We start from the raw sequence: 21,789 nt of genomic DNA, 5'->3' as shown, positions 1-21,789 counted from the left end.
CTTACTAGCCATTTAACTACCTCAGATGTTTCGATACTGCTGAAGAAGGAACTGGAGTGTTATTAGGACCCTCCAAATTTGGGAGCCTTTGGGCAAAGCCACTGTTGCCCAGTCCTGTTTCCATCTCTGAACGCCTACTATAGGCACAAACTTGTACCAAATCCTTGAGTAAATGCAAAGCTAAATAAATATAGCCCCTGTCCTCAAGAAGCACATAGTTTAGTAGGTAAGGAATGAGAAAAACACAGGTAATTGTCATATAAAATAATAACTGCATGAAAGAAAGAGAAAGGAGAAGCCTCAAAGACAGCCCCTTTGCTAAGCTTCTCGCTCTCCCCCAAGTGAACATATCTGTTCAGGAGTCATGCTGAGGTGGGAGGGGAAGAATAGATTGGATTTCTCACCCTAGGTGATGGAAAATTAATAAACGTGAACCATGCATGGGAAATAGCTTTCTTCCATCTGCAAACATAGAGAAAAAATTCCAGTAAATCCAAAGTGTGCTCTGCAGGGCAGCAGCAGCATGTTCTCTGGTTTCTATGTACTCTCTAAACAACATTTGTTCTCTTAAATTAAAATGTGAATTGCCGAAGACAATTACCCTGCAGTAGTTTCTCTCTCTCCTACAGCACTTAGCTAGAATTAAGAGCTCTGTGAATTCCCAAGTTCAACTTTATCTGGTCACTAGAAACATATTTTTAATTTAATGAGGTTCAGAAGCAATTTGGGTAGATGTTGATGTCGCTGAAAAAGAGCCACTGACAAGGACTAGATTCCAAACCAGTCTTTAGCAAAAATTGCAATGTGGCAGGGCAGCTGGGTAGCTCGATGTATTGAGAGTCAGGCCTAGAGATGGGAGGTCCTAGGTTCAAATTTGACTTCAGACACTTCCCAGCTGTGTGACCCTGGGCAAGTCACTTAACCCCCATTGCCTAGCCCTTACCACTCTTCTGCCTTGGAACCAACTGGTTCCAAAGGCAGTACATAAGGATTTTTTAAAAAATAGCAAAGTGGGCAGTTGGTATTTGGTGCCCCCAGTCTCTGTTAACATCCATTGCCTTTCTCTCCTCCAAGCCTCAGTGTTTCCTTGATGACTTGGCTTCTCCTACCAGTCTGGCTAACCAGTTCACATTAAGGTCCTTTAAAGCCCTGAAATGTGCAGTCTATCTCTACCCTCTAAGGGATGATCTCTAGACATCTTCATGGGGCAGCAAGGTGGTGTGATAGATAGAGTGCCAGGGATGGTGTCAAGAAGACTCATCATCTTGAGTTCAAATCTGGCCTCAGACACTTACTGTATGACCATGACCTAACATGTAATCTTGTTTGCCTCAGTTTCCACATCTATAAAATGAACTAGAGAAGGAAATGGCAAATTGCTCCAGTATCTTTGCCAAGAAAACCTCAGATGGGGTCACAAAGAGTCAGACTCAACTAAAGAACAACTCCACATTTCTGTTATCTCACAGATGAAATCTGCATGAGGATATCGTTCACTAAACTTTCAGTGGCAACCCAGAACACTTTGCTTACACCAAATGAGACTAAAGTGGAGGAGGAAGCCATATGAAAAGGAAGGAGATATAGCCCAGGCTTGGAAAAATAGTATGGGAGTCCCAAGATAAGTAATTAGAGATATGAGAATTTAGTTTTCACATGTTGCATTAATTCTATCTATTAGGAAGAAATATGTAAATAAATCCTCTGGGTCAGAGATACCATCTAGTCAGCTACTTTTTGCATTTTCTTTGTCTTTGGGAATCCAAAGGAATATCTTCCTGTTTAATAATTGAAGAGGACAAAGGTTCTTTTCCTGTGTGTGCATTTCCCTTGTAGGTATGGGGAGGGGTGGATAGGTTAATGGACCACCTCTTAATTAGCTAAAACCAGATAAAGAAGTCTCATGATAGTCATTGGAGGGACTGAGTAATAAGCTCCTAAAAATCTTTATTAGTCATACAAACCCAGAGCAAGGAGTCCCAGATATGAGAGACTACCAGGAAGGCCTTTATCACTTTATCCATTAAGATGCTGGCCTAATCAATAAACCAGATATAATCAATAAACATATTCTTACCCAAAAATCAGTCCTCCAAGATAATGGAGTAAATAGGTAGGAGTTACACAGAGAGAACTGAAATTCAGCATCATGAAAGCCATAGACACTACTGTAAGAGTAGACAGCAGAGAAAAACATGTGAGAAACACAACAGAAGATCACATGGCACCACCTGGTTCTAGTATGAGGATTCCAGAACTGCAGTAAAATATATATCAGTCTTGAAGTGTTTTAGATCCTGCCTTCCAACCCCAAAGCTAGGGGGAAAGTCTCAAGAAATGGTATCATGGGGGCAGGTAGGTGGCTCAATGGATTGAGAGACAGGACCAGAGATGGGAGCTTTCTCTGTCCAAATCTGTTCTCACAGACTTCCTAATTGTGTGATCCTGGACTAATCACTTAATCCCCACTGCCTAGCCTTTATCATTCTGCTGCCTTAGAACCAATGCACAGTATTGATTCTAAGATGGAAGACAAGAGTTTGAAAAAGAAAGAAATGATATTCAGACTCTCAACCAAACCACTGGTATCATAAGCCCAAATTAATTGATGAAAGCAGAAGATTAAGGAGAAATTTTATTACTATTCCATTGTAAATATGAGAGATAGTATCTATTCTGTATATGATTACCCCAACTTTTAATGCTTGTTCAAAAACCTTATTATTTACTTTTAGTTCTGTATTTATTAATACCTTTTTTGTTTTGGGATTTGTATCTTTTGAAGGTCTAATATAGAAGTTATCTCCTTTGGAACTACAGATACAATGTGAATAACTAAAGATCCAAAATGGCACAACAAAATTTGGAAACAGATTCTCTAGAGGAACTAAGGTCAGAATTGCCTCTATAAAAGGACATTGCAGGAAGAGAGCATTACTTTAGCACAAGAAAAGAAGTATTGGACAAGTTTACATTTCAATAGGGAAGATGGTTTGGCATTTGGTTGTTCCTAAGCCCCTCAATAATACCATGTGAACAGCTGCCTATTTCTAACATTAAACCTGATTACACAGAGACTCAAAGTATAGGACATTGTCATATCTCAAAACTATACTTCATCTTCCTTCTGTCCATGAACCCACTCACTTCATTTCAGTCAATCTGGGACCCCTTTAGAATTTCCACCAGCAACATGAACAAATAATGATGAGATAATTCCATCAATAAATCTCTCTTCTTTTTCTTTCCCATTTCCCATTTTCTCTGCCATTCTTTCTTTCTCTCATTTTCTATTCCCTCATTCCCCTCTCACTCCCTCCAGTTTGTAAGATAAAAATCTAATTCAAACCTAGTGAGACCACCACAGTTCTACAGGAATAAATTCCCCTCAGGATGTCAGTGTCCTCATCTGCGAAATAAGGAAATTGGACATGGTGTCTAAGTTCCCTTCCAGCTCTAAATTCTATGATCTTGTAACCCTGATGAAATAAGGAAAATTGGGTCAGGGCCTCTGTTTTGCTAAACTCACCCTAGGGGGCTTGAAACCCATGAACTGAGTAGCCTTGTTAATGCAAATGTCTTATTTCTGGGGGAATCTTTGTTCCTTTGGCTATTTACTTTCTCCCAAAGGGCTGAGGTCTTGAGGTTACATGCTGGGCTGGCCCTTCAGGATTAATGAGAGAATGGGCATGTGGGGAATTCTATAGTTCTGAAGCCAAGTGAGGGCACACATTCTTCTCTCCTAGGACCACTAAGGGGAATGGGTCTTTGGTCTGGTCTTTTAATTGGCTCCATGTTCTCTTTTTAGAAATATATATATATATATATATATACATATATATATTCTTTTTACTATTATTTTATTTAACATCAATAAATCCAAACACCTCAACATACAAAATACTAAGTATATGTGAAGTCTGGTATATCCTTCCTGTCTCATTGCCTTCTACAATACAACAACATCCAAACAACAGTCTACTGGAATTTTCAATGTCTTTCACTCTCTCTCATTATATTACACCCCTCTAAGTTCTTAAACCCTACAATATGGCTTCCAACCTTCCAAGAACCCTCACTAGGGGTTTATGGCATTCTTCTTGCTAAGATCAACTTGGCTCTCACTCCTCTCTTCTTTTCTTCAAATATGAAATTTCTTCCATCATGAAACCTTCCCTTAGTTGGATTGAAAGTTTCATATTCCTCCAATATTATTCATTTTACTATATAATTTGCCATTATGGGATAGAATCTTCCCAGGCCTTTACCTAGTCAACTATTCCTTTTATTCATGGGTTCATTCAACAAAGCAACTAACTACCGAAACAAAATGAGTTTCTCTGGTCTGTACTTCTTTAATATATATCAGAAGCTATGTAATTTATCATAGACCAGAGGTTCTCAGCCTGAGAGGCAGAGAGTTCTTATTGTAAGAGGTCTAGGAACCCATAAAGGAGTCTACAAATAATCAATAAGAGAATCTACAAACAATTAAACACACAGTTTGTGCCAGGCACTGTGCTAAGTGGTAGGGATAAGTAGAAAAAACATCCCGCTATCAAGGGATTTACAATCCAGACAGTGGAAATGGTATGTGACCATATAAGTGGTTGGAAATTGGGGTAAAGGTGGCACTAACAGCTTGGAGATCCTGAAAGGCTGTGTCCAAAGAGGTACTGGAGCTGAGCCTTGAAGGAAACAAAGCATTTTGAGAGAGAAAATGCATTCCAGGCATATCCTACACAAGGCACAGAGACAGGAGATGAATGAGATGCCTGTAGCTTGATAGAAGTGTGGGCATAAAGAAGTGATGTAAAATAATGCCAAAAAAGGTAGATTGGGGCCAGTTGGTCAGAGTTTTAATGACAAATAGAGGAATTTCTATTTGATTACAAAAGTAATGGGAAGTTAATGGAATTTAGGAGAGCAACAGAGTCAAACTTGTGCTTTCAAAAAATCAGTTTAATTCCTTTGAGAAGAATGAATGGTTGGCAGGGAAATTCATTAAAAAGCCAGGAGAAAGGTAATAAGGACCTAGACTAGGGTGGTAATGGAAGTGGAGGGAAGATGACCCAGGCCAGAGATGTTGTGGTGATAGAAGAAAAGATCTGGCAATTGAACACAAACGTTAAATGAATGAAAGTGAAGAGTCAAGGGTGACACCAAAGTTGTGACTCAAGGACACTGGAAATATAGGGCTTCCCTCAACAGAAATAGCTGAGAAAACAAAAAGGAAAGGGCTGGCAGGAAGGAAATATAATGAGTTCTGATTAGGCCATGTTGAGTTTGAGATGCCTATAGGGTAGGTGGTTGTGGGACTGGAACTCAGTAGACTAAAGCTAGAAATAAAGGTCTGTGAGGCATCAGCATAATTAAATGATGGAAACCAATGAGTTCTCTAAGAAAGAATGTAGAGTAAAAAGAGAGCTAAGAGCATGGAGGTAAACCTAGAATTAGGGGTTATAGATAATGACCTCACAAAGGAAATGAAAGGACAGCCTTACCCCCTCTGTACATTGAATAATATGGCTTTCATAAATATGCATTTTTATTTTTCAGATGCTCCTGAGATTCAGAAATTACAAATTAATGAAAAAGTCTTCCATAATTAATAGTAACTTTTCATCATTATATTTATTTTCCTTTTTCTTTTGCTAATTTTAGAATTTTTTAAAAAAATTAACAAAAATCTATTATCTCCTTCCCACAATCACCTTTGTTCTCTTGGGGAAGGGGAAGTACTCTTGAAACAAACATACATAGTTAGACAAAACTCATTATCTATCTTTTCATTCAGTAGATAATAATAACAAAAATACTATCATGTTGTAGAGAGGTGTAATTTATTTTTTTATTTTTTAAAGTGAAAATCTCCAAAATGGGAAATCCCTAATAAATTCCCCAAAAGGTTGGATCAGTATAAATTATTATGCTTTGCATATCACAGCCACACAAGGTAAATTTTTAGGGGACAACTTTCTTTTCTGTATTCTTTTATATCTACCAGTTAGCACAGGTTTTAGAATCACCACATCCAAGAATAGAAGGGATTATAAGAAACTTATCCCCAAGGCATGTGGCTATAACAAAAGGTCAATAGACTTTCTGAAAACTCCCTCCTGATCTCTATTAAAGAAAAAGAAAAAAAAACAAAACCAAAAACACAGCTCCTATGTACAAAACAATGCGAAATAATTAGAAGAGATCATCTGATCTAGCACCCTTATTTTGCAAAAGAACAAATTTGGATGTAGACAGATGATTCACCTCATGAATCACCTAAAGGCACATATCAAGTAGCTGCAAAGCTTAGACTGGAACCCAGGTCTTTTGATTTGGGGTTCAGTGCTCTGGGCAAAGAGACACCCTTTGCAGTTATCACTTCATTACAGCTTGATTTGAAAAGTCCATCAACTATAGCAGCTTTAAAATTGAACTCCAAAAAGTTTGCCAGTGAGCCAATTCCCAGGGCCCTCTTTTCCCATTTCCATCAGATGTGCCAGGACCATTTAGAAAAAGAAACAGAGAGTAAGAAAGGGCCATGCAATCACATGGAGCAGTCGGATGTGACGGATGCTTTGGGGTAATGGGATGTGGCCCTTGCTGACCTGCTCTGATGAGTGATTCACTGCACATACACAGGGTGGCGAGCATTTACTGGAAATTTGTTTCCATGCCACAAAAAGGGCTCATAGATATTAAAGAGGATTTAGAATGGCTCCTGGTCTTTTAACATCTCCCACTTCTCAATTTCTCCAAAAGAAACAGTATGTGCTAAAGGACTAGGAGTTTCAAGACTTGCTTATAAAGAGTTTAAGTGCCAGGATTTGAATTCCAGTCTTTGTTCCCCAACTAACTACGTGATCCTTGGGAGCTATCAAAGGAAGAATTAAAAGCTATGAATTACAGGGTGGGTAGGTTGGGAGATGAAACAGGGCTATAGTTCTTAGACTGTCTATACTCTGAAAGTAAAGAGAACTAGTGCTATTTAAATACCAAAAAAAAAATGTAGTACTGTTCCTTAGGATACTTTCCATAATGCTTTAAAGAAACAAATGAAGCTGTTTCTCTTTTTAAAATAAAATTGTTGTCATCTATAGATGATTATGTCCCTTTTAAATATTTTAATAAGGATGCACACCTAAATTAAGAAAGTGTATGAAAAGATAATTGGATTTGGACTCAGAAGACTTGGGTTCAAACTCCCACTCTGTTGCTTACTAATTAACCTTCCTATGTCCATTTTTACATATATAAAATGAGAAAGTTGAATTATTTTTAAGATCTCTTTCAGCTATAAATACTATAATCCTCCCCTTGCTTGTAGGATGGATGATGACTATTCTTAAAGGACTTTATCAAAGGAGATTCTTAATTTCAACCTGTTTATATTTAGAAATAACAACATAGTGCTTTAAGTTTTACAAAGCAAAACAAATATCTAATTTGATTTTTAAAACAACCCTGTGAAAGAAATACTAATCACTGTCCTGGTTTTACAGATAAGGAAACTGAGACTCAGAGATATTAAATGACTTGCCCAAAATCACATAGTTTTATATGTCAGAGGTAGAATCTGAAACCAAGACTTGACTAATTCAAGTTCCATCACTATTTCTACCATACCCAAGGTTTACTTACAAGCATCTGCATTGTTCATTTATTCATTCATTCAAAAAACATTATTTGTTTTGACTCTGTATCTAGAACTATACTACTAAAGTAGGAATCTCTTCTTTTTGACTAAGGTGAGGAAAAGAGAAGATGGTATAATAACGTACAAGCTTCTGTTTTGCCGTCAAATTATTTAAAGGAGCTGATCTAGTATAGATAATGATTAATAGCTTTTTCAGAGTGAGAAAAGGGACAAGGCTATAAGGCAAAAATCAGTATCATTTTTATATTGTCATGTTATGTATACATATTGGTATATATATACATGTGTGCTTATATTAGAGCAAAAGAGAGATGGATGGATGGATGGATGGATGGATAGATAGATAGATAGATAGATAGATAGATAGATAAATTAAAAGATAGATTGATAGATCAATATATAACTATAGATAGAGAGATAGAGAGATAAAAGATAGATAGAGAGATAATAGATAGATAGATAGATAGATAGATAGATAGATAGATAGATAGATAGATAGTTGGATGGATAGATGGAAGGAAGGAAGAAAGGATGGATGGATGGATGGATGGATGGATGGATGGATGGATGGATGGATGGATGGATGCATTATGAGTATATAACCTTTTTTCCTTTTCTCTGAGAATCATAAGCAAAAGCTACTTCTAACTCTATTGGACACTACACTTCTTTTTAATGTGACATCACAATAATAAATACTATATTTATATGGCTTTCTAAGTTTTGCCTTGCCACCACTATTTTATTTCTTTCTCTTTTAAATCTCACTTGCTGTGTTAGTAATAATTCTAAGATAGAAGGGCAAGGGCTAGGCAAGCAGGGTTAAGTGATTTCCCCAGGATCATACTGCTAGGAAGTATCTGAGGCCAGATTTGAACCATGATTCTCCTAACTCCCAGGCCTGGTATTCTTTTCACTGTCCCTCCTAGCTGCCCTACCATCATTGTTGGAATTAATCCTTATGTGGGCACATAGTTTCTTTATGTCATATTAGTGACTGTATATGCTATCTCATCCAGTTTGAATGTGACCTTGAGATCAAGGATATCATGCTTTTTGTTTGTATCCCTCTACTTACTACAATGTTTGGCACACAGAAAGCACTTAAATCCTTTTCTATTCCATTCTATTTTTTGTAATTATGCTGTCCATTTCATTTTTGACTCTGTTTTGGATTCTGGCCACAAGATCATATCTCTCTTTTCTCAGAATATTTTTAAATCAGCTTCCCTGAAATCTAAGGTAAATATTGGAGTCAACCCAATGTCCTCCTCCATGGCATTCACAAACACTAAGGATAAATGGTCATTTTACCCCCAAGATTTCTATGTCTTTCAAAATCCAAACCACATCTTCATTCATCAACATATGGTCCAGTAGCTCTCCTCATCTGGAATAGACATTTTTTTTTTCCTTTCTACTATATACCCATTGCCTTCCGCATGATACAATAATATAGTTTAATCTGGACATCTGTCTCCACAGAGACTCAAATTTGAATTCTCTACATAATGTATTCCAGATTCTAACCAAATACATTCTTACTAGTTTTATACATTTTTAAGACTCCAGAATCCTGGCTCTTGAGTGGAAGTTCAGGAAAACACTCTTACCTTTTGATAACAACCACATACCCAGATATCTTTTTCTTATACCACCTCTCTTTTCTTCACAAAGTTCCAAATTTCAACTAGAAGAGATTTTTAATATGTCACTAATACCCTAAGATGTTTAGTTTTCTACCCATTTTTCAAAGTCACTAGAGAGGTGTTTTAGGTTGCTTCTAGCAGTTAATATCCATTCCTACATAAGACAGAATGCATGAATATATTTTTAAGTCTCTACAACTGAGTGACATGAGCAGAGCCAGGAAAACAAGTGATATCATAACATCAAAACTATAAAGACAAAGGGTTTTCTTTTTCTTTTTATTTTGTGCCTTTTCAGTGGGAAGGAAAGAAAAAAAACTTTTAATTAAAAATAATTAATTTAATTGTAATTTTACTCTAGAAAAACTTATTCTAAAAACTTTACTAACTTTACTAAAATTAACTTTAATTTTACACTACAAATGTTCAAACATATGTATGACAACTTATCTATGTTTGAAAAAGATGTTTGTTTAAGGAAGAACTCTTAAAAGTAAATGGCTTCCAAGATCTTTTAGAATTCTCAGATTCCATGATTCTGTGACAGTGACCCACTCCATTGGCCACAAGAGGTCCAAATGTAACTGTCATCATACCACAGGTCTTATTTCTGTAATGGGGAATACATTCCTTACACTTGGTGATTTATACCTGTGAATTCTCTTTATTGTTCCTTTATGAATGGAAATGTATTCCTACTAATACTTAGCACTTATATAACACACAGATATTTGCAAATCAGTTTGCATATGTTACTGTATTTGACCCTTCTCATGAGGAAGGTGCTATCATTATTCTCATTTTACAGATGAGAAAATTGAGTCTGAGAGAAGTTAAGGGACTTTCCCAGTGTCACATCACTAGTGATTCCCTGAGGCAAGATTTGAACTTTAAGTCTGAATTAGTAATCCATACATATTCTGTAGGAAGCCTTCCCTAACCCCTCTTAATTCCAGTGCCTTACCAGTTTCAATTATTTCCTATTTCTTTTATAGATAGTTTGCTTCGTATATTTTGGATATGTTGTCTCCCCCATTCAATTATAAGATCCTTGAGGGCAGGGATTGTGTTTTGCTTAGCACAGTATCTGGAACATATTTGAAGCTTAAAAAATATTTATTAATGGATTGTCTCTCTTATTCTAAGTCTAGCACTCTATAAATAGTTTTTCATACTTGTGATGGTTTAGTTTTTCTTCTTTTTCCACTTTCTCCTATTCTTGTACTCTCTAAGCTTTTTTTACATGAATTTTGGTTCCCTGGAGCTCTTCAATTTCATTTTGACCTTGATTCCCTTCTTTGATCAGAATAGATCCTTTGCTCAAAAGCCTTCAGTGACCTCTTCAAATAAAATACAAATTCTTCAGCTAGTAGATTAAAGCCTGTTGCAATCGGATTCCAACTTATTATTCCATCCTTATTTCCTACCATTCCCTTTCATGTTTTCTATGTTTGAGCCAAATTGTACTATTCACTTTCTCCTGAATTCTACATTCCATTCTCCTGCCTCCAACTATTTGCATAAGTCATCCCCCTACCTGGAATACACTCTCTCCTTGACTCAATTTTTGAGAATCCTTATTTTCTTTAAAGGATCAACTAAGGTATTACCTTCTCCATGAAGGCTTTCCTGATTTTCCCCCTTCCTCACAGTGATTAATGGTCTCTTACTCTTCGAATTACCTTGCATTCACTTTTCTACATCAATAGAATATAAAATCACTGAATGCAGGAACTACTTCACTTTAGTCTTTGTATCAACAATACATAGCTTAATGTTTTGTTGTGAATGTCCAGGCACCACATTAGTTAGTATTTAGTTATTTCTTCCATCTTATGTGGAATCATTTTCCCTACTAAGGTAGAGAACCTTTCACACCTCAGAGAGATGAGCAATCCCTTGAATTAGCACTCACACAGAATGGGTGAGTTTCTCAGGCAAGACAGATATAGTGTATATACACTGTAGGTCAATAGTAGAGTTCCTTCAGTTCCCACATTCCCCAGGTCTCAGAGAAGTGAAAATCCAGTCATTTCCCATGGCGCTTGAACTCTTTCCTGAACACTTTCTGTTTTACCTGCCTTGTTATACCTCTGAACCTCCTGAAAACATTGTTTTTAAGCTGAGTTACTTATTATCTACTAGCACATTAATAGAAACTGTTAAAAATTTACTTAGACAAATGTCAGTATAGCTTTCTTTAGCAATTATCAAATCAGAGATCCTTAAATGACATAAAATCTCCCACATCTCTTTATACTTCTCTTCTGCAGTCAGTTGGCCACTGGCCAGTCTATTGCTATAATAGAACCATTCATTTGGTACTTCATCTATGTTCACCTTTATTTCTAGCTACATTTTTATTTCTATCTGCAGCCTTAACTACTCAAGTAGGCTATAAGTTCTCTGAGGGAAGGGTAGCATATTATATTCCCTTTATTCAACCCCAGCTGGTATACTGAGCAGAGTAGCCACTCAATTCATACTTAATGACTATTATGAGTTTATAGCTTTTAAAAAAACCCTTACCTTTTGTCTTAGAATCAATTCTGTGCATTGGTTCTAAGGCAGTAAGCAGTAAGGGCTAGGCAAGGGGGGGTTAAGTGACTTACCCAGGGTCAAACAACTAGAAAGTGTCTGAGGTCATATTTGAACCCAGGAACTCCATTAATAGGCTTGGCTCTCAACCCACTGAGCAACCTAGCTGCCCCTCAGGGTTCATAACTTTTAAAAATAGCAGTGAGGTAGCAGAGTGGATAGAGTGTCAGGTCTGAAATTAGGAAAACCTGAGATCACAATCAGCCATAGACACAGATGTGCAGCTTTGGACAAACCATTTAAACTTGTTTACCTCAGTTTCCTTATCTGCAACATGCGCTGGAGAAGTAAATGGCAAACTACTCCAGTATCTCTGCCAAGAAAACTCCATAAAGGGCTATAGTCAGAGAAAACTGAAAAACAACAAAACAACAACATTTTAAAGATGGAAAGTTAGAGATCATCTGATGGAGTGCCTCCATTTAATAAATGTTAATGATGATGATGATGATGATGACGATAATGAGCTAAAGCAGAGAGTCCCTGGGAGTGGAACTATTTGATTTTAAAAGACTGAAAAATATCACAATCTTTTAAAAGCCTTGACAACTCAATAGCTTTTTTCCCTCTGAGGTTAGATCAATACAGCTCAAGTCTGGGTGTCTTACACAGGCAAGAAAGAGATCAGTTTAAAAGAAAACCAGTTAGAGTATCTAGGATTAAGAATGCTGGGTTGCAAACATTGGTGGAGAAGTTGAACACAGCAAGAAATCAAAATATTTAAAGTTCCAACTTACCTCTTCCCAGACCTTCTCTTTTTTTTAACCTTTTCTACAAAAAGGGATTAAATCCATAGATCAGTTTGACCTTAAAGTTTTCAATTATACAGTGCACTGCCACCAATAGATAGAGATAAGATCTCAAAGAATTTTTTGACATCGTATTATTAAATATTCTGAGATCCCAAGATTAGTAAGCATGTGTCTGTTAGATGGGTGGGCAAAGGGATAGGTTGTTCTTTCTATTAAGGCTATACACACAATTGGTTGTAATGGCTATTTGTTTAAATTTTACTAAGCAGCTATTAGATTTTTCAGAATATGTCCAATTCCTATAATATAATGTAATATAATATATGATATGATATGATATATATAACATAACATGACACGACACGACACAATACAATACAATACGATGTGATGTGATGTGATGTGATGTAATGTAATGTAATGATGTAATGTACTGTAATATAATATAATACAATATAATACAATATAATATGATATGATACAATATGATATGATATGATATATGATATAATGTGTTATGTTATGATATATGATATGATATGTGATATGATATAACATAAAAACATAATGTAACATAATGTAACAATATAATATAATGTAATGAAATGTAATATAATGTAATAATACAAAGTAATTGACATATATTATTTGATTCTCACAACTACCCTGCAAGGTAGGTGCTATTATCATTTCCATTTTATAGATGAAGAAAATTAAAAGTTTTCTAGGGTCTCATGGTCAATGTCTGGGATAGGATTTGAACTTAGATCCTCAACTCCAGGACTTCTAGATCCTACTTCTGTCCTAACCCTCATGGTCATCATCCGGGGAGGCAACTTTTCCCCACCAACTGACAACCAACTGTCATTCACAATAGCAAGCAAGCCAGCCTAGCTGAAACAGCATGGTATCTTGAGGTAGACTCGGGCAGGCACATGCCAGGTCAAGCTACCACCATCTTGACCACCATTTTCACTCATACTCTGAGGGAAAAAGGCCCCCATTTTCATTCTCATTTAGTTTTTTTCTGTCAAAAGAGACAAAAGCACTGAAACTCTACAAGGTTTATAAGTAAGAGTTATGGGCAGATCCCAGGTAGATAGTGGAGTGGCACTAGAGCATTGGACATGGAGCCATTAAGAGTTAAGTTTGAATACTTCCTTGGTAGCTGTGGGACCTCCAGTCAAGTTACTTAACCACTCGTAAAGACACCATTTCCTCATCTGTAAAATAGGGATAATAATAGTACCTACTTCATAATTATTGTGAGGATCAAAAATAAAGTGTAAAAAGTTCTTTGCAACATCAACAATATGGAAATATGCTTTGATCAAGGACATAATGTAAAACCCAGTGGAATTGTGCATCAGCTATGCAAAGGGGTGTGGGGAGGGAAGGGAAAGAATATGATTCTTGTAAAGAAGGAATAATGTTCTATGTTGACTAATTAAATATGATTTCCAAAACAAAATTAAAAAAATAAAAATAAAAAGTCCTTTGCAAACCTTGAAGCACCATATAGAAATGTGCGTTACTGTTATCAATATCATTACTAAAAATATAAATGTTCCACAATCCACAAAGAAATTAGAATCAATTGTTTGCTAGATCCTGGACAGAGTGGCCTAAGCCAGCAGAGAGCATATAGGACCTCAACTAGGACCCAATGGTTCACAGCCTTTCATCCTTTGCCAAAAGGGTAATAATCTCCCCCTGGTCTCAATAAACCAAGGATTTATTAAATGACTACTGTGTGCCACTCAGTGCTAAATGCTGGGGTGTACAAAAACAAAAGAAAAAATTAAGCAAACCCAACTCCCAAGGATCTCACCTTCATCTGATTTCAGAGTACTTGGTATTCCTCCTATGCATTTAGGAGATTCTTACTTTTGCATTTTTCTGTGTACATGGCTTATTACTCTCTTCCCTGCCTGCTAACTGCTCACATCCATCCATACACACACACACACACACACACACACACACACACACACACACATCTATTCACACTTGAGAGATTTGTGGGATAGTGTATGCCGCAACGGGATTTGGAAAACCAAAGCCAATCCAACAAGGCAAATGAGAACATACAAAAGAAAAATCATGAGGCAAAAGAAAGAAGTTCTGAATTAAAGTCTGTCTATAATTATAGTTCATTTGAGAACTGATCAGTCTCAATTTAGGTTCCAAAAAGGACTCTGCAGGAGTCAATGACTCATGACATCTTTACCTGAGTCTAGGAACTCTACTCCATTGAGTTCTTCAAAGATTGCTTCTCTGCTAGTCCCTGGGACCTGGTCAAAATTTGATAGCATTGAACTGAGATGAAATGATAGAATTGTTTTGCACTGAGATTCTTTCACCAAAAAGTCCAAGTTCACAGCACCAAACCCAGTCTCAGTTCTCTCTACATCCAATGGTTGATCCAAAACAAGGCCCAGTGAGCCTTTATCTTTCTTGCTGTTGATTCCAACTACCAACAACCTATCATTTTCTTTTAGTTGCCTTAAGAAGTAACCAGTCACAACTTGTCCATTTTCATTTTTCCCAAAGGGGACATTCCAAACAAAGCAAAACTTAAGAAAAGCTCTATGTTGCAGAGAGAGAAATGTCCTTTGGTTTCCACATGTTGTCTCTCTAAAAGTCTCAGTTGTCAAAATCCTTAACACAGTCATTAAGCATCATTTCTTTTTACTTCCCTCTTCTCACACCTACATTGTTTGCTCTCTCTATACAGGCCAGAAGATCTTTATCCAGAGATAAAGGGATTGCCAGAAGTTTAAAAAAAAAGTTGACTTTGATTACATGAAATTTAAAAACTTTTATACAAACAAAATTAATGCAGCCAACATTAAAAGGAAAACAGAGAAACTATGTAGGGAAAAGTATAGCAAGTTTCTCTGATAAAGGGATCACATCTCAAATATATAGAGAACTGAACCAAATTTAGAAATATTAGAGTCATCCTCCAGTTAGTAAAGGGCCAAAAAATATGAACACCTGGTTTTCAGAAAAAGGCATATCAAAGTTATCAATATTCACATAAATTTTTAAAAAATAACTACTGATTAGAAAAGTATAAATTAAAACAACAATAAGATAGCACCTCATACCTGTGAGATTGGCTAAGATAATAGAAAAGGAACATGATAGATTATATAAGGGATATCAAGAAATTAGCACACATGTATAATTGGTGGAGCTGTAAATTAGTCCAACTAAGGTGGAGAACAATTTGGGACTATGCTCAAAGGGCATAAAACTCTGAATATCCTTTGATCCCAAAATACTATTACTAAGTCTGTATCCCAAAAACTTAAAAGAAAAGAGAAAGTGACTGATATGTGCAAGAATATTTATAGCACCTCTTTTTGTGATAGTAATGAATTGAAAATTGAGGAGATGTTCATCAAATAGAAAATGGCTAAGCAAGTTGTGGTATATGATTATGATGAAATATTCATTATTGTGCTATAAGAAATAACAGCACAATAGTTTCAGGAAAACCTGGGAAGACCTATATATAAGTTCATGCAAAGTGAATGAAGGAAACTTGTACAGAATAATAGCATTATTATAAGGATGATTAACTGTGAAAGATTTGGCTACTCTGATAAAGACAATTATCCAAGACTATTTCAAAGACCCCATGACAAAAAAAAGGCATCCACCTCTAGAGAGCTAATGAACTCTGATTAAAGATTGAAGTATTTTTAAAATTTATTTTTCTTGAGTTTTTTTGTATTTTCTTTTGCAACACAGCTAATACAGAAATGTTTTGCATGACCTCACATATATAATTAAAATCAAATTGTTACTCTTCTCAAGAGAGGGAACAGACAGGAAGGAAAGTGAAAGGGAGGAAATCTGAAAGTCATTTTTTAAAAATTGTGGTTAAAAATTTTACATGTAATTGGTAAATATGCTGTGAAATAAATAAAAATAATTAAAAATTTAAAAATATCTTCAATGCATAGCTATTTTCTTTGTAAAGTGTCATCACGCTTGTTTCAGCCTATCCTACCCATCCAAATAATAGTATAGCCTGATCTTGAAACCTTAGGTATATGACATTCTCCTAGTTTTGTGGCAAAGTAACCATTTTACAAAGAATAATTTGAGGGTGTCATTTTCAGTGTCTAAAGTGTTTATCTCTCTCAAAACTTAAGTCTATTTGAAAATATCAACCAGACATCCTACTGAGGTAATGATCCAAATAACTAGATTCGTGTTTTATCTGAAATTTGGATCATAACCATGAATTGTCTTTTTTTAAACAACAAAAATACAGTTCCAAATTTAACTATCTCAACTTGGTAATACTAGTAAATGTACTCATTTAAGAAGTTAAATTTAAATATGTGAATATGGGAAGATAGTGGTCATGGTAATGGAGAAACTAGGAAATCATGGTGTCCAATGCCAATAGGGATTGGTGTCCAGCATACTGAGCTTAGTATTAAGCTTATTAGAGAGCAGGAAAATTGACTTAGACATCAATAGATGACAGCAAACAAATATTAGAAAAGGGTATCATGAATTTGAAACAGGATAAGTAGTTGTATAGACAATGAGATGATCTAAACACAGTTATGGTGAGCAATGAGTATATCAACTCTTCCTCTTAGCCTTGTTAATTTCAGAATATGATAGAAGCTTCCAAACTTGAAGATGGTACCTAGAGAAGACTAGGTTTTAGTGAGCACCCAAAGTTAAAAGACAAGTAAAGAAGATATTGAAGATAAATAAAAAGTCAGTTAACAGAGGAAGGTTCAAGAAAGCAGAGGGGAAATGGAGGGCAGAGGATAATCAGAGAGAAATAGGACTAAGACCAAACTGGAGAGTGAAAAGAAAAGAGCAAGCTGCTTCTCCCTTCTACTCCTCTCCTAAACTCCACTACTAGGAATCCTATTCTCTTGCATTCTCCTATTGCTATCATACTCCACTCCCACCCCTGCTTGTAGAGCTATCTGCTAGAACTGTGTTGTCAAATCTATGGCATGCCTGCTGGAGTGGGGGTGGGGGCTGCTTTCCTCCCCCCCCCCCATCAAATGTCCCCTGAGGACATTTTTCACACCACCAACCCCTTTGCCCAGTAGCCCACTGGGAGCACCTCCTCTCTCCCCTTTCTGGGGTAAGGGGGCAGCTCACATGTCCATGAGGGTCTCAATTTGGACACTTGGTCTCTAGAAGGCTCACCATCACTGGAGAGTATAGGTTACACTTGGTATATAAAGCTAACAGTCTCCAAATAACAGAAGATGCTGACATCTTGGACAAAACTATGATTACCCCACCTTTGTTGCCCCTCTTTCAGTAGAAAAGTTTTAACTTCTCAAGTTTTGGCTACTTTCACATTGAAAAGATAGCAGAGCATTTCATATATACTCCTCTTCCCTTCATTATTTGAAGATTTTCCCATCAAGCAACTTTTGCTCACATCTAGGAAGAGAGACAAACATGTTAAACTGTTCCTTTGAGAAATTAAAACATTCCTACCATGAAACCAAGGAGCAATGGATTTGGTGTTCCTCTCAAAACCAGCCCGGCGGGGCAATTGCTCTTCCTTAAACCAGCGGATGATGATCTCTCTGGAGACTGGACGAAGGGGCCGTTCCCAGGTCCTGTAAAAAAGAGATAGGCTCCTGTATGCAAGAAGGGACATTCACTGAGAGTTAGCAAACCTCACTGAACTCTAATTTGGGGTCATAGAATAAAGTAAAAACAGAAGCAAAAACTGTAGAACAATGTACATGATGATTGCAATTATGTCATTGAAAATAATAGTAAAAGCTAACTGAACTCAGGTTAGATGTAATGTAAATTGGGGAAGTATGGGTGAAGAATAGAGTATGTGTTTTCATTAGATGTGGTTGCTGTGTTAGCTTTGCTTAAATTATTTCAAAAAATTTTTACAAGGAAGGATTCTCTTGGTGGGCAGGTAAAATATATTGTGAAACATCTAGAATGTAAAACCCAAAAGGCATGAATAGAACATTTTTTATTTTTTTTATTTTTTCCATAGTTAAATGATTCATGTTATTTCCCTCTCCTCTTTCCTCCCCCCTCCCAGAGCTGACAAGCAATTCCACTGGGTTATTCATGAATTATTATTCAAAACTTACTTCCATATTATTCATTTTTGTAATAGAGTAATCTTTTAAAACCAAAACTTCAAATCATATACACATATAAACAAGTGATAAATCATATATTTTCTTCTGCATTTCTACTCCAAGAGTTCATTCTCTAACTGTGGATATCATTCTTTCTCATAAGTTTCTCAGAATTGTCCTAGATCATTGCATTGCTTCTAGTAGCAAAGTCTATTACATTTGATCATCCCACAATATTTCAGTTATTGTGTACAGTGTCCTCCTCGTTCTGCTTATTTCACTCCACATCTGTTCATGGAGGTCTTTCCAGTTCTTAAAGAAATCATTCCTTACAGCACAATAGTATTCCATCATCATTGTATACCACAATTTGTTCAGCCAATCCCCAATTGAGGGACACCCCCTCATTTTCCAACTTTTTGCCACCACAAAGTACACATCTGTTTATATTTTTATACAAACAGGTCATCCCTATTTTTAAAAATCTCTTTGGGATACAAACCTAGCAGTGATATTGCTGGATAAAAAAGTATGCATTCTTTTAAAGCCCCTTGGGGATAATTCCAAATTGCCTTCAAGAATTGTTGGATAAATTCACAACTCCACCAGCAGTGCTTTAGTGTCCTAATTTTGCCACATATTTATTACCTTCCTTTCCTGTCATATTAGCCAGTCTGCTAGGTATGAGGTGGTACCTCAGAGTTATTTTGACTTGCATTTCTTTAATTATAAGAAATTTAGAACACTTTTTCATGTACTTATTGGTAGTTTTGATTTCTTTATCTGAAAACTGCTTATTCATGTCCCCTGCCCATTTGTAATTTGGGAAATGGCTTGATTTTTTTATACAATTGATTTAGTTATAGATTTGAGAGATTAGAACTTTGTCAGAGGTTTTTGTTGTAAAGATTTTTTTTTCCAATTTGTCATTTCTCTTCCAATTTTGGGTGCATTGGTGTTGTTTGTACAAAAACTTTTAATTTAATATAATCAAAATTATTCATTTTACAACTTGTAATTTTCTCTGTCTTGTTTGCTCTTAAATACTTCCTTTCTCTATAGATATGACAAGTATACTATTGTACATTCATCTAATTTACTTATAATATCACTCTTTATGATTAAATCATATACCCATTTTGAACTTATATTGGTATATATGGTATGAGATATTGACCTAAGCCTACTTTTTGCCATATTCTTTTCCAATTTTCCCAGTAGTTTTTTTTTTTCAAATAGTGAGTTCTTATCCCAAAATCTGAAATCTTTGGGTTTATCAAACACTAGATTCCTGAGGTCATTTATCCTAGTCTATTCCATTGATTCACCCTTCTGTCTCTTAACCAATACCAGATTGGTTTGGTGATTGCTGCTTTATAGTACATTTTAAGATCCGGTACTGATAGGCCACCAGGCATCACATTATTTTTATTAATTCCTTTGATATTCTTTAGAACTTTATTTTTTAAAAAGAATCAAGGATTGATTTATAAGGAACCTTTATTCCACACCATCCCACTGACTCATCTCTTTACTTTCTTCTACCAAGAAAAAAGTAATCATTATCAATTATGCTTCACAAAACAAAGTTTGATTTGGGGATGGGAGGAAAGAAAGGTATTAAGAGAGGGTTTTTTCCCCTCTAATAATGACTGCATTACTTAGAATAGTATTTAACCTTGAAGAAGGCTCCCCTAAAGACAGCAAAGATATAAGGAAAGCATAATGAATTTGAGTGAAGACAATAATGTTGAAATATTCAGTAATATTGAAAAGGACTGCAGAGAAGGAATAAAGACTCAGCCTCTAGCACCATGTCATGATGTCACATTCTTTTCAAAGTCTCTACTCTACCCCAGGGGTGAGAAGAAATCACCATACCCTACTAAATGTGGCATTCTGTATATAGTCAGCAACCCAACTTAGTGAGAGGTGGGATTTAGTCATTCATCCTTATAGCTACTTGTCTTGGGGATTTATTGCCTTCATTGGTGTTTCTATTCCTCCGTCTCCATGAAGGCCAATTGATTTAGGCATCCCACAAAAATAAAAATAATGAGAAAAAATCCTGTGACAGGTGGCCAGTCAGCATCCTGGCAAAGTCCAAGAGCCTGTCATCCCTTCAGATGACTCACTTTGACTCTTCATCAAGCTAGGAATTTCAGTTCATGTTACAAGTGAGTTTCAGCAACTTAGCCCAGCCAGTCAAAGAGAACACCGATCAAAGCCAAATACTTCTAAACAGAGACACAAGTCCCTCTGAGTCTCCTCCCCAATTACACATCACAGCTACAGTGGCTAACATGGATAAAATGGAATAGTCAGGAAGTGGGAAATGATAAAAGAAGTGTCCAGTCTTCATTTCCAGGACCCTCGATTCTAATTTCATGTACCACTTGAACTGTCTTGGTCATCACATTTATGTAACTGTCCTAATATCCCAGAGGAGTTTTTGATAACTTTACAAAGCTACCCTAAATCTAGGTCTTTATATGTTCCATTAGAGCATTTTATATGTATTTGGGAGACAAATAAAGGACAAAATGAAGTTTTTATTAAGAACACTAAAGTCACTGGAACCCTTTCTGGGAAAAATTTTGACTTACAGTGGATACACTACAGCTTGACACATTTGAGAAAGTAGTTCCCACAAGTAGTGAAGCATTCATTTCTAGACTGATGGACCACATCTTACATCATGTCTTTCTTTAAATCTTAGCTAGTTTGTCTCTCATTTAGTCTTCAGTCCCAAATATTAATGAGAAGACTGTTTTCTGAAGGAGTCTCCAATTTTTAACACATATAGTCTATGAATAGCACATACCAAAACAATACTTTCTTTAGAAGGATACTTTTGATCTGTATCTCTCAAATCTTTTTATCTCTGATACTTTAATTTAAAAGCAAAACGTTTGGAAATCCCTACTAAGTAAAATACGTGAGGTAAAGAAGTGACAGTGGATTCAATCAACAACAAATTAGCTTGGACTGTCTCTCAGTATGTTCATATTTCCCCA

General features: G+C 36.0%; 1 protein-coding gene across 1 annotated transcript in view; it reads right to left on the bottom strand.

Moving 5' to 3' along the window:
- The window catches only part of SH2D4B (SH2 domain containing 4B), a 207,711-nt gene that overhangs the window by 55,239 nt on the left and 130,683 nt on the right, over positions 1-21,789 (bottom strand). The window contains 1 exon segment of the mRNA XM_056800181.1: positions 18,156-18,280. Coding sequence (XP_056656159.1) covers positions 18,156-18,280 — 125 coding nt within the window.

This window comes from Monodelphis domestica, chromosome 1, assembly GCF_027887165.1.
Source record: "Monodelphis domestica isolate mMonDom1 chromosome 1, mMonDom1.pri, whole genome shotgun sequence".
NCBI classification, from domain to species: Eukaryota; Metazoa; Chordata; class Mammalia; order Didelphimorphia; family Didelphidae; genus Monodelphis; species Monodelphis domestica.
This window is presented reverse-complemented; position numbering and strand designations above follow the sequence as displayed.